Here is a 13,174-nt window from a genome sequence, read left to right as displayed (position 1 = left end):
TAATTAAATTATAAAATTAAAATCATTTATAAATAAGTAATAAATTTGATTCAAAATGATAATTAAAATAATAAATAATTTTTATGATTGAAAATATTCATTTAAAGAGATGTGAGAATAATAAATTTATATTTTATTTCAGAATTTTAAAATAAAATTATATTATTATTTAAAAATTTATAATTAATAATGAAGTGCGGGGAAAGTTGTTTTTGTAATTAAATTTATTATTTTTATTTTAAATTGAATATTTATTTATAAATTATAAAAAATCTTATCTAAAAATATTTTATAATTTAATTTTAAATTTTTTTTTTACAATATATAATTTTTAAATTGAGAAGTGTTAATAAATGTTTGCTAAAACTATTAAGGCAACATTTATAGGGAAAACTACAATTAAGATATACTATATTTAAAAAAATTATGAGAATAATATATTAAATAAATTTTTTTTAAAATAATAATTTAATTATTTTTATTCAATGGATGTGAACCTTCATTATCTAAACTCATAAAATATTTAAGGAAATAAATTTTACTCTTAGATTCCTTTTTGTCTTGTTTTTTTTTTTCTTCCCTAACAAGTAACGGTCATATGTTATTATTAAAGATAATAAATAAGTTGTCAATTTTAGACAAGTTAAGAAAGTCTTTATCTTCAACTTAATTAGATTAAATAACTAAATTAAATATTGATATTTTGTTTTAAAATGTATCCAAACTCTTGTATTACAAATAGATTTCAATATAATGCTACAATTAATAGGTTTTAATATAATGTCAATTAATGTTTTAACTTACATTCACATTAAACTCACATCTCTCAAAATTTTCATATTAAGAACACATTCAAATCCTTTTTAGTTGAGCATAACTTAATATGTTAGATTGATGAAACTTTACCATGTTCACATATAATGATATTTTAAAAAGACACCAATCCACTTATAATGTTGTCATATCGAGCCTTTGATCACTAAAAGTAGATGTGATCAATTGTTTTTGCATGATATTTAACTATTTAGTTCATTGATTAATGTATAATTTTTTATTTAAAAAATAAAGTTTGAATCCCCTTCCTCCAAATCTAAAAAAAAAAATATTTGTATGATTTTTTTTTTATATATATAACAAAAGAGAGTTGACTCTTTTTTTTTGTTTTTAATGAAACAACCTTTGACCCATAAAACAAAATCATAAAACTCAATGCAAATAAATCAAGATCAAGGATGATAAACCTCAACAAGAAGCTTTCTAAACCTAAAGACCCAAAGGCAATCTCAAAATATTTTCAACAACTCAAAAGCAATACAAATGAGTTTGCACTTGTTAACTTTTTAATAAATGAGGAAGAATTGATCATTCATGCTCTTAATGTTATCGGACTTGAATTTAAAGAAATCACAATCAAAATAAAAGCTAGACACGAGAAAAGGAAGTCTAGTAAACTTGATAATGGCTATTTCATTATGAAATCAAATCTTGTTATTAGTTGACATTTTGATTAATTATATTTATTTGATTAATTTTATTATCATGATTAAATTTTTGCCTACCAATGAATTATAAGTGTACATTGATAAAATATTAAAGTAAAAAATCATACATATGTATCAAAAAGAAAGGAAATGAAATCACACAAGCTAATAAGCTTACACAAGCAGCATGAGTGCATGACCTAACTCAATCTTCCCATCCACTTAAGGGTGACCTAATTGGCAAATTCCCAGTTCCAAACTTCAAAGCCTTTAATTAATCGTAAAGTAAAAAAAAAAAAAAAAAAGGGACAATCAACAATCGTGACTGACCCAAACACAACTCAACCACAAAACTAATAAAAAGCCCACACACAAAAGAAGCCCAAAATCCCTTTTGCGGCTTCCACCTCCCCCGAGCCAAACCCTAAAATGGAAAAGACCAAAGAAAACAGGGAGAAATCTCACATAATAAAGAAAAAATAGGAGAGGAACCCTAAATAAAAATTAAAAAAAAGTAATAATGAAAATAAAAAAAATGGCAGAGGAAAGTGGACCCCACAAAGTGTTTAGCCAATCAACAAGTTTTAAGGCACCCAAAACGAACTCAAGGCATAGAGGCAGCCACCCCTTTGTAACTTTGTTTCAGCTCCCCAACATTTGTCACCGACCTAATATATATAAAACCCCGTTTCTTTATTTTATTTTCTCTCTTTGCCCCTCAAATAGTTATTTTTTGTTTCTCATCCCACGCAATTGTGCTTTTTTATTTAATTAAAAATAATTAATTGATTAAGGGTTGGGGCGAGCAAGCAAGCAAGCGAAACGACCCTTGTTGTGTGTGTTGTTTTTTCCATATCTCCTCCTCCTCCTCCTCCTCACGGACACACCATTATTTTTAAAAAAGGGGAAAAAATTTAGTAAATATCGAAATTGAATTAAAATTTAAGAATTTACTATAATAAATAAAAATTTTATTTTTTCTGGGTTCTTTCTCCGTCGTTTGCTCTTCTTTCTTTCCCTCTCTCTTAGCTGCTTCCTTTTTTGCTCTTTTGCTCTCTTTCTTTCTCTCTCTAGAATCTCAAAGAGTGCTGCCATAACCCCATTTGAACCCAAAAAAAATAAGAAAAACTCTATTGACTCTTACATTCCAGGTTCGTTTTCACCATTCGATCTATACGATGTCGTCAGAATCGTTTTATTTTATTTATATATTGGGTTTTTGTTTTTTTTAGGGTTTGATTTTGATCGGGGTTTGGGGGTTTTCAATCCGGAGATCTTTGTTATTTATTTAGGAGTTTAATTGGGCTTGTGGTTCGTGCAATTGGGTTTTAATCAGATGATTTTTTTTTTTAATTTGGGTCTCATGGATTGTTTATAAGATTCCGTTTGGTTTATTTTTCTGCTAGATTATTGATTTGGTTAGGAGTTTTGATTAGGGTTTTATTGATTATGGTATCATATTGGTGGTTTTTGGTTTTGACTGATTGTGGTCGATGAATTTGTCTAATTAATTAATGATAGATTTTTTTTTTAATTTTAATATGGTTTTTAAGTTAATTTTTGACGTTCAGAAAAATTGGGTGTCAATAGCATATGAACCTAAAAATCGTGCCTGTATCAGCTAGTTTTTGGGTAATATTAATCGTTAAAGGCCGCAGAAATTTTGATGTAATTGTAGTTTTAATTTTTGGGTTTTGGATACTTGGGTGAAAAACAATTTAATAGAGGGTATTCTATAATTTTGAACCTCGGTTTAGGAGTTAATTTTGAGTGGGTTCGTATCTGGATTTTATATTTTGTAGCAAGTGGAGCTGAAGGAGTGTGGCGAGGAGTTTTGAAGTGGGAAAATGGCTGGGGTTGCAAGTGAGGAGTCTGGAGTGGGAAGGTCTGTGGAGGGGATTTCAAGTGGGCAACGTTGCCAATCAGGGGAAGCATTGGCAGAATGGCGGTCTTCTGAGCAGGTGGAAAATGGAACACCTTCAACCTCACCCCCTTATTGGGACTCTGATGACGATGATGATGGTGGTATGCTTTTGGATCCCTTTCATGTTTGGTTGAATGCTTTTTATTCTTTTGATATTTGTTTGTATGCTGTCTGTTATTTCTCAACCATTATAAGGTCTGTTGAAGCTCTAGGTTGAATCCTTTATATATTAAATCCAGTATAATGCGACGGAGGGGTTCTCTAATGTTTAGAAATTATTTATAATCATAGTTGTAATTGGTGGATTTGGTTGTTGAAGCTGTTATAAATGGTATAAATGGAGCCACTGTTGTCCTGAGATTAATTTTAGCGTAGATGGTTTTGACTTGTTTATTGTCGTTTTCTTGTGAAGCTATGTTTTTGAAGCTCTACCTTACTGATTTATGGCAGCGAAGTACTAATTTCTGGTTCTCATTGCACATTCACCTCTTAAAATTTAGATTAAGAAAATATTTTCTCTAACTATCCTGTTTCCTTCATCTCCAGTTCCTGTACATTGCAAGTTGACTAATTGGATGAAAATGAGGGATTTGTTTGGAATGCTTTGTCTGTGGACACATAGAACTTGAAGACTCATGATATCTAGTCAAGCAATTGGGTTTTTAGGGCTCAGGAATTATTTACTTTAGATTTCTTTGTTCTTTTAAATGTTATCTGCAGTGTTGTTGAGGTGTGCGCCTAGCTGCTAAGGCATGGTGCCAGACAACAAAAGTTCCTCACCCTTTTGGGTGAGGTTCAGTTGATCAGGCACACGCGTCGTGCCTAGGTGTGCTTTTTCCTTAGGTGATAGGCACCAAAAAGCCTGCCTGATTGATATTCTCTTTCATTTTAATTTTTCAGTTAGCTGTACCTCTAATAGTAAAAAAAGGGACAGTATCAAACACTCTACTTATCAAAGTTTGAGTATTCAACATCGAACTTGGGACCATAAAGATATCATGCATACTGGCCAAAAAAGGAAAAGGAAATTTTGCATGTTTTGTAGGATAAAAATAGATCACTCTTTAGAGTTTATTATCAAAATTATATATCTTAAGCTTATTTACATACGCGCGCACACACACACACACATTGTGCCTTACTTCACTCAGGCGAGCACCTTTTTTGCGCATTGCACCTCAGGCAATTTAAGGTTTCTTGTGCCTAGAGTGTACCTTGCACCTTGATAACACTAGTCATCTGTAGTTCTATAAGTAGTTATTTACTTTAGATTTTTTTAAAATGTCATCTGGTGTTCTACAAAGTGTTAGTGACTGGAAACTGTTTCCTCCTGATGCATAATGCCATGGAAGAAATATATAACATGAGAGTTGAGTAGGCTAGCTTGCTAATAGGTGATGCTTGCTCTGAACTATCTGAGTCTACTGAAAGCACAGATTAAGCTGGGCTAGGGAATACTTACCAAGAAGTTTTCTCAACTAGTACTTTTTTGATATTAACATTTTAAGTATAGTGTTTGGAATTTTTTTGTGTTGTTCCTTTTTTTTATTATCAAAGCTTCTTCTTAAGCTGAGTTTACTTCTTTATAGGGCCAAAACCTTCTGAATTATATGGAAAGTATACATGGAAGATAGAGAAATTTTCACAGATTAACAAAAGAGAACTTCGCAGTAATGCATTTGAAGTTGGTGGCTACAAGTGGTATGGGACTTAAATATTATTAGCTGTGAAGTTTGTACTTTGTTTTGCCAAATTCATAATTGTTATGCTGGAATTCCTCTTCTTTCATATTATTTTGAAATTATATGTGGAATATATTCCGTTTACACCCACAGATAAACTTTTAAACCTTATATTATTGGTCATAAAGAAACATATGGCTTTTTAGCTGGGTAAATTCCTTAGTTTTGATTTGTGCCTTTTGCCTTGGTTGACAGGTACATTTTAATTTATCCACAAGGTTGTGATGTTTGCAATCATCTCTCCTTGTTTCTCTGTGTTGCTAATCATGACAAACTTCTTCCAGGTTTGATATTATCAGTAAATTCCACTTTGGGTTTATTCTCATTCATCTTGTATTTCTGTTGTTGAAATTATATGGTTCCTTGCTCTATTCTGAGACAGGTTGGAGTCATTTTGCACAGTTTACAATAGCTGTTGTGAATAAAGATCCAAAGAAATCAAAATATTCAGGTTGGCTGGCTCAGATTTACTTTATTATTGCTGATAGAGATCACGAACTATGAGTAACAAACTACCCTTGCAGATACTTTACATCGGTTCTGGAAGAAAGAGCATGACTGGGGGTGGAAAAAGTTTATGGAACTCTCAAAAGTTTATGATGGATTTATAGAATCTGACACGCTAATCATAAAAGCTCAAGTTCAAGTCATCAGGTAATAAGTAATTAATTGATAAGCACACCTCTGCCACTGGTGTTTCATTCAATGCTTAGTCAACTGCCTTTCTTGCTGATCTTTATTACATAGCCTCTGTAGCTAAGCAAGTCCTTCCAATTTCCTTTTTGTGTTTATATGTGTAGTAGCATTAAATGTACACTTTGAATGTTGTCCTTTTTGGTTGTAAACTCAGTTTTCAGCAAAAATAATCCTCAGGGTGAAACTGTTGACTGATAATTGTTTCACTCTGCCTTTGTATTATATCTTTTTTGATGATGAAGTTGGCTTAATGATGAGGTCATTATAGTTTAGGAAGATTCCTTGCATGGAGTTGTTTCCTCATTTTGAAATTATGGCCTTGGTAGGTTACAACCAAATTGATGTGTTGTGTTACTTAATTTGTGTACATCTGGTTTAGTTTTTACTTTTTCCCATCTTGATGAGCAAATTAAATATTTTGTTTCGGATTTGTAGAGAGAAAGCAGATCGCCCTTTTCGTTGCCTTGATTGTCAGTATAGAAGAGAACTCGTTAGGGTATATTTGACAAATGTAGAGCAAATTTGTCGCCGTTTTCTGGATGAGAGACGAGGCAAGCTAGGGAGGTTGATAGAGGACAAAGCTAGGTGGTCAAGGTAAATGATTTTATACTCAGTACTTTTAATGACGTATTACTCATGTAGAACACTGAATATCAGTTTTAACTCTTTGCAACATCTGTCTTTGAAAGATATGTATTATTTGAATGTTTTCCTATGATTTGGTTTCTGTGATTCCTATTACGATTGCCAGATGTTCTGCTTAAGTTTCATCTTTGTTCATATACAATCAAATTCCTTCTTCTCTTGACATTATGTATCAAGGCGGCTGCTATTATTTTTGACTAAGTGATTTTTCTATTTTTGTGATCTTATTCATGTTTTGGATGGCATATGTTTGGTGATTTTGTTACTCATCTGGTCATTACCATTGTTTTTGTGACCTTTTTTCTCCAACTAAATGTTTGCAATTGTTGCAGCTTCTGTGCTTTTTGGCTGGGAATTGACCAAAGTTCTAGGCGCCGAATGTCAAGGGAGAAAACAGATGTGATTTTGAAAGTAGTTGTGAAGCACTTTTTTATAGAGAAGGAAGTGACATCTACTTTGGTAATGGATTCACTTTATAGTGGGTTGAAGGCTCTAGAAGGCCAGAGTAAGGGCAAGAAAGCAAAGCTAAAATTTTTGGATGCTGAAGAAATGCCAGCTCCGATTGTTCGTGTGGAAAAAGATATGTTTGTGTTAGTGGATGATGTGCGACTACTTCTAGAAAGGGCTGCTTTGGAACCATTACCTCCGAAAGATGAGAAAGGTCCTCAAAACCGAACAAAGGTAAGGTTCTCAATATTGATGATGGGATATAATGAGTAAGAACATTACATGGGTACAAGCAAGTATAGAGTAATTTGTAAAGTTCCATTTTAAAATTTTGTAGATTGATGAAAACATATTTAGTGGAATTTCTTTACATCTCTTTCAAACACAAGTGCTGCCTTGGTGTCTATAAGAATAGAGTGCTTTCTCTTCTCTGGAAGTTAATGGTGTTATCACATACCTGCTTGGGAAAATTAACTCAAGCCTCTGGCTTGGCATATATATTTTTGTTTCTTACATCAACAACGAACAAAGCTTTTCCTTGTACATGAATTTGTTTTTGTTTTTGAGTATGAAAATGGTATTTCAGTTTTTTCCTTGCTCAGCAAGCCTTTCCGTTTTATGTAGGATGGGAATTCGGGAGAGGATTTCAACAAGGATTCAATTGAGCGTGATGAAAGGCGTCTTACAGAATTGGGTCGCAGGACAGTGGAAATATTTGTTCTTGCTCATATTTTCAGGTACGATATTTGTTTACTTTGCTGTCAACTGGTAATAGTGTGTTGATTTTTCCCATTACTTATGGAAATAGCGGTATGTTTCCTCCTTTTATCTAGGATCAGCCACTTCATGTGTATGCCTGTATAAACATAGATGATTCATGTGTGTGTATCTAATATTTCTTGTTTCTCCCTTTTCAAGGAATGGACACTAGGGAGTATTGATTATTAACTGTAAAATAAGTTGCTCCATTTGGTTCATGGAAATCAGGAGGGAAAGAAAATGCGTTTACACTTGCATTTTTTTGAATGTACCTCAACATTTGTCTGTAGGATGACAGTTTAAAAGAAAGTAAAGGATGGTAAATATTTTCTTTTGTTTGTGAATAGCAAATTTTAAATTAATTTTTTTGATGATATAAGTCAAGCTTGTGATAGCAAGACCTATTGTTTGGATTGAACTTATTTTGAGGAGTTACTGAACTTGTGCTGAGAATTTTCTTAATGCTGACTAAAAATGTATTATGGATTCAACTATTTTTTATCTGCTCTTGCTTCAAAATCCAGTTTACCTTGTAGATTTTTTACAAAATCAAGTTACTGTATATTTTTTCATTGGGACTTGGAATTGTGCATTCTGTTACACAAGGCATCCCTATATCTGCATGATGTGATTGGTCATCATACTAACACTATCCGGAACTAATGCTCTAGCCTGCAATGTCTTCTCTCTTAGTGGGAGAGTGCAGTATCTTAGTAAACTTTCCAGCTAAAATAGTTCTCTAGCACATAGGGCATTGTCTTATATTCTGATGGTTTATATGCACAAAATCAGGTAGTGATGCAGTTAGTCATGATTTTGGATTCCTTTATATGACCTTTTGGTCAGCTTGGTGGGAAGATTGGATTCTTATCACTGGTCTTTCAAACTTCTATTCAGCAATCACGGCAGGATATTAATGGGATGATACTTCCTTATTTATACCCATAGATGACCTAAGTTTTTTGCTTACATACAGCAATAAAATAGAAGTTGCCTACCAGGAAGCTGTTGCTTTGAAGAGGCAAGAAGAACTCATCCGTGAAGAAGCTGCATGGCTGGCTGAAAGCGGGAAGGCTAAACGAGGAGCATCTGAAAAGGAGAAAAAATCAAAGAAAAAACAGGTATAGTCCTTTTTTTGTTAGCATGGTAGAATTTTAGCAGATATCTGAATGCACACTCTTCTTGGACCAACTGAGCACAACACAATTAGATAAAATAAGGTTTTACAGTTTCTCCAATTTATCTTTCTTGTGATTATTAAATTACTTTTGGAGGCAATTTGAAGTATATTTGTTTTACAACCATTTTGAAATAATTAAGAGTGGAGATTGAGTTTGTAAAGTTTTATCTTCCTCTGCTGAATGCGATGCATTTTCCCCTGCTCGCATACTGCAGGCTAAGCAAAAACGGAATAATAGGAAAAGCAAAGATAAAGGGAGGGAGGAGAAGGCTGGTGTGGCAGCACAGGAGAAGCACCAAGAAGACCACCCTGGGGATGAAAAGGAAGTGTCTATGATGGTCGATGTGCAACCAGTGCCTGAAAAATCTGATGTTCTGGGTGATGTTTCAGATGTTTCGGACTCAGTTGATGGTGCCACTGAAGTTCTTCAGCCTGACTCAGAAGACAGAGATGCTAGTCCTGTTAATTGGGATACAGATACATCTGAAATTCATCCTCCCACAGAAGCCAGTAGCAGTGGAGTAAGTGGACTATCATGTGTACAAAATGGAATAGCTGATAAAAGGAGCCCATCTATAATGGATGATAGTTCATCAACATGTTCGACGGATTCAGTACCGTCGGTGGTAATGAATGGGCCCTATAAAGGGAACTCATTTTCAAACAACCAAAATCAAAAATCACCTAGCAGGTATAGTATTGCTTAGGCTTCTTTTCATGCTTTTGGATGATAGGACAAGGTATTTATCTTTTTGCCTCTTCAAACTTGTAGAGGAAAGAACCAGCGAAGTAAAACGTCAAGTGATGGCAGTAGTTGGACCACTGAAACTGATAATCGGCCTTCTTTTCCGGCAATAGATGCAGGGGACCATAATGATGTTTCTGAAAATAGCAAGGCTGGTGAATCTGAGTCTGAGGCTGCTGTTTCCTCCTTGCCGGATCAGACAAAGTCGGTTGAGCCGGATGCTGTTAAGAAGGTGGTGTATTTATTTATTTCTCTTCGATCTCATTAAGCTGTTAAAATTTTTTGAATTTACAATTGTACTGCCGTTTCCAGCTTGATGGACTACATAATTGACATTTGTCTTTTCAATGTAATAGGAAGAAGTTGTTTTGCTGCAAAAGAAACCAAGCACTCAAGATTCAGTTGATTTAGAAAGACCTAAAGAGAAGACGGCTGCTATTCCATGCTCTCCAAGAAGCCCTCCCAAAAATCTGCCACCTACTGCCCAATTTAGGTCAGAGTACAGGACTGCTGGCGGTGTAGATTCTATGCCTGTTAGGAAGGCCTCTTCAAACAGCCTGCAACAGAGTGATCAACCTGCATCTTCAAATACTTCATTCCAAATGACCAGTATATCAAAATCTGAGACTCAGAAGGCTGCAACCCCAAAACCAATGGAAAAACCTATGACCACTCAATTGCCTGTGATGTCAAGGCCCTCCAGTGCTCCTCTAATTCCTGGCCCTAGGCCAACTGCTCCTGTTGTTTCCATGGTTCAAACAACTCCTTTTCTTGGTCGTTCAGTTAGTGCAGCTGGTCGTTTAGGTCCTGACCCATCACCAGCTACTAGCTATGTTCCTCAATCTTACAGAAATGCCATAATGGGTAACCATGTTGCATCTAGTTCATCTGGTTTTACTCATCCTAACTCCCCTAACCCAAGTGTCAACCCATCGCCAGCATACTCACAACCACCTGCCTTGGTATCTGCTCCAGTGTATATGCCCCAGAGCTCTGAGAGGATAGAACCTAATTCTGTCCAATCAGGCTTTCCATTTGGCATGGTAGCTAGAGATGCCTTGCCAAATGCACCTCAGTGGATGGAGAGTTCTCAAAGGGATGGCAGTAGAAATATGCACTCTGATCCTTCTTCATTGCTTAGCGACATCCAAAATCTTGACTTGTACAAGCCAGTGCATAATGGATATCGGGAACACTTCTCGACTGAGTTTCCAGCCTGTACATCTGGACGTCAGACACAAGGTGTCTTGGCAGATGAGTTTCCACACCTTGATATCATCAATGACTTGCTTGATGAGGAACACAATGTTGGGACGGCAGGAACAGGCTTCCAGTCTCTTGGCAATGGGTCACATTTATTAAACCGGCATTTTTCTTTTCCATCCAATTTGGGCATGTCAGGTGAGATGGGATCTTCGAGTGGCTCTTGCAGGCTTGAGCGAGCACGGAGTTACCAAGATGATGGATTCCAACGGGGTCACGGTAGCTCCTCGGGCAATCATTTTGATACACTGAGAGAATTTATTCCACAAGCTAGCCCCCTAACTTATGCCAATGGACAAATTGATGGATTGGTCCCAACCCAGTGGCCAATGGCTTCTTCCGATCTGTCTTTACTTGGCATGAGGAATGGAGAGGGAGACAGTTACCCATATTACAGCCCAGACTATTCCAATCTAGCATGTGGCGTCAATGGCTATACAGTATTCCGACCTTCCAATGGACACTGAAAAAGGTAACCAATGACGGAATTTGCCCACAAATTAGATGGTTACTTATCCGACGTAATAATGTATCTGAGGAAATCTGTTGGGTCTTAGATTTGGAGTGAGTTTGTAATCGTTTCATAAGGAAAACATTTTGTAAAGAGTGATACTGCCTTATTTGCTTTCAGCATTTTTAGTTTTATTAGAAATGAGGCTTTGGTATATCTTCTTTCGTGTTTTCTTGTTACTGCTTCACGTTGCTGCTTGGCATCATGTTAAAATTATTTGACCAAGTATTTTCAGGTGTACTATTTACCCAGAAAGTGGCTATGTCGGAGTCACCCAAAGGCGATTATAATCAAGGTACCCCTAGATAAGGTTAAATTAAGGAACAGAATTGGGATTTGGAACAGTTGAATCATTTTCTTTGGAATCTTTCGGTGATATGTTTGTTTATTGCAATAAATCCTAAGATGTTGTAGGGCTACAAGTGCGCGAACAAGTGATCTCAGCTCCCCTGTTATATAATTAGCCAATTGAAAGAAAAATAGAATATTTAATCTTAATGCTGAAGAAAACCACATTCCACTGCTCGTGGGAAGATTCAGACCCAATCATTTTCTAGTTTCAACTGCAAACGTTCAAGGTCGAACTTCCAAGCATCTGCAGTACCACGAAACTTCCTAATCCCAAGAACAATAAAAACCGTGGACCGAAAGAAAATGGCCGATCAAGACGCTTATCAATCCCGTAAGTAATCAGATATGGATGTAGGAAAACAAAAACCTTGGGATTCAAGTCCAAACAGCCTCCTCTCCAATCCCCCATTCAATCCTTTCGTTTTCTTTGAACAATTTCGATAAGAAAATAAACCAAGTAGTCAACAGTCAACCTTTCAACAAATAAATTTGAAAACAGTTTCTTTTGCCTCATAGCTATAACTAGTATAAGTACCCCTACTCCTGCATGAATTCCTTCATAGTTTGGCTGTTGTGATACCAAGGAAAGAAAAAAAATAATCATGAGGCTTCTCAACATTGCTTTGGCAGCTCTTGTTCTTCTCCTCCTTTTGCAAGTCCATGCATCGAGTGCTAGCAGGCTCTTGCATCAAGGACTAGGCTTGCAGTCTCTTCAAAAGGGCCCTGTCCCTCCATCACAGGGATCCTCTTGCACCAACATTCCCGCCGGAACTGGTGAATTAGACTGTCCATTGAAGGAAAAGCACTACGCCGGCGGTGCCCTACCTCGTGCCACTGCTTATCCACGTCCAATGGTTCAATTCGGTGTTGCCACCGATTAGAAATGAAGCTCGGAAAACTGAATTAAAGATGCATCATCGTTTGCCAATTGAATTGTGGAGAATGATGGTTTTGGACCAAAATTGCAGGTCCTGACAAAGTTATACCTCCCTGTTATAGCCTTTTCTATTATTTCTTTCAATTGTAAGTTGTATTCTCCTTAGAATGCAGAGAATTCAATTTGTTCTTTCCTTCTTCCTTGTAAATTAAAATCTTTTGTACATCTTCAAAGACTTAGTGAAGCAATAAAATTTCCTTGTTAAACGAAAACAAGTATTGCTCACCTGTTCTTGTTCAATGACCAAATCTGTTTGTTGCCAAGAAAGTGGAACAAAACGGATAAACCTCGGATAATTTTATTTATTAATGGCTTAAACTAGTGCCTGCTATATGTCTCATTCTCACGCTTCCTTCTAAGATCCTCAACTGGAATCATTATGGGTGGAATCTGACTAAGAGATGGCTACTCTTTTAGATTAAGATTAAAATTGCGTACTGGAATTGAAGAATCAGAGAATGTCGAGTTTGGACTGAAATGGGATGCCAGTCTT

General features: G+C 35.5%; 1 protein-coding gene across 1 annotated transcript; it reads left to right on the top strand.

Annotated features, from left to right (window-relative positions):
* The first annotated feature begins 2,510 nt into the window (after positions 1 to 2,510).
* LOC110421090 (TRAF-like superfamily protein) lies at positions 2,511 to 11,547 on the top strand. The gene is made up of 13 exons (XM_021434560.2): positions 2,511 to 2,632; positions 3,284 to 3,506; positions 4,995 to 5,106; positions 5,343 to 5,431; positions 5,530 to 5,598; positions 5,672 to 5,801; positions 6,279 to 6,437; positions 6,821 to 7,169; positions 7,560 to 7,672; positions 8,671 to 8,815; positions 9,090 to 9,565; positions 9,647 to 9,851; positions 9,976 to 11,547. The coding sequence occupies exons 2-13, from the start codon at positions 3,329 to 3,331 to the stop codon at positions 11,347 to 11,349; spliced, it is 3,399 nt and encodes a 1,132-aa protein (XP_021290235.1). The 5' UTR covers positions 2,511 to 2,632; positions 3,284 to 3,328; the 3' UTR covers positions 11,350 to 11,547.
* Positions 11,548 to 13,174: the final 1,627 nt, after the last annotated feature.

This window comes from Theobroma umbraticum, unplaced genomic scaffold, assembly GCF_002168275.2.
Source record: "Theobroma umbraticum cultivar Fairchild unplaced genomic scaffold, ASM216827v3 scaffold_130.0, whole genome shotgun sequence".
Classification (NCBI taxonomy): Eukaryota; Viridiplantae; Streptophyta; class Magnoliopsida; order Malvales; family Malvaceae; genus Theobroma; species Theobroma umbraticum.
Note: the sequence above shows the minus strand (reverse complement) of the source record. Positions and strands in the feature narration are given on the sequence as shown.

What these genes read in the sequence shown, in the direction of transcription:
- LOC110421090 (XM_021434560.2), top strand. Translation starts at nt 3,329, where the DNA reads ATGGCTGGGGTTGCAAGTGAGGAGTCTGGAGTGGGAAGGTCTGTGGAG. An exon ending in TGATGACGATGATGATGGTG is followed by an intron (nt 3,507 to 4,994) that starts GTATGCTTTTGG and finishes ACTTCTTTATAG; the next exon opens with GGCCAAAACCTTCTGAATTA. An exon ending in AATCAAAAATCACCTAGCAG is followed by an intron (nt 9,566 to 9,646) that starts GTATAGTATTGC and finishes TCAAACTTGTAG; the next exon opens with AGGAAAGAACCAGCGAAGTA.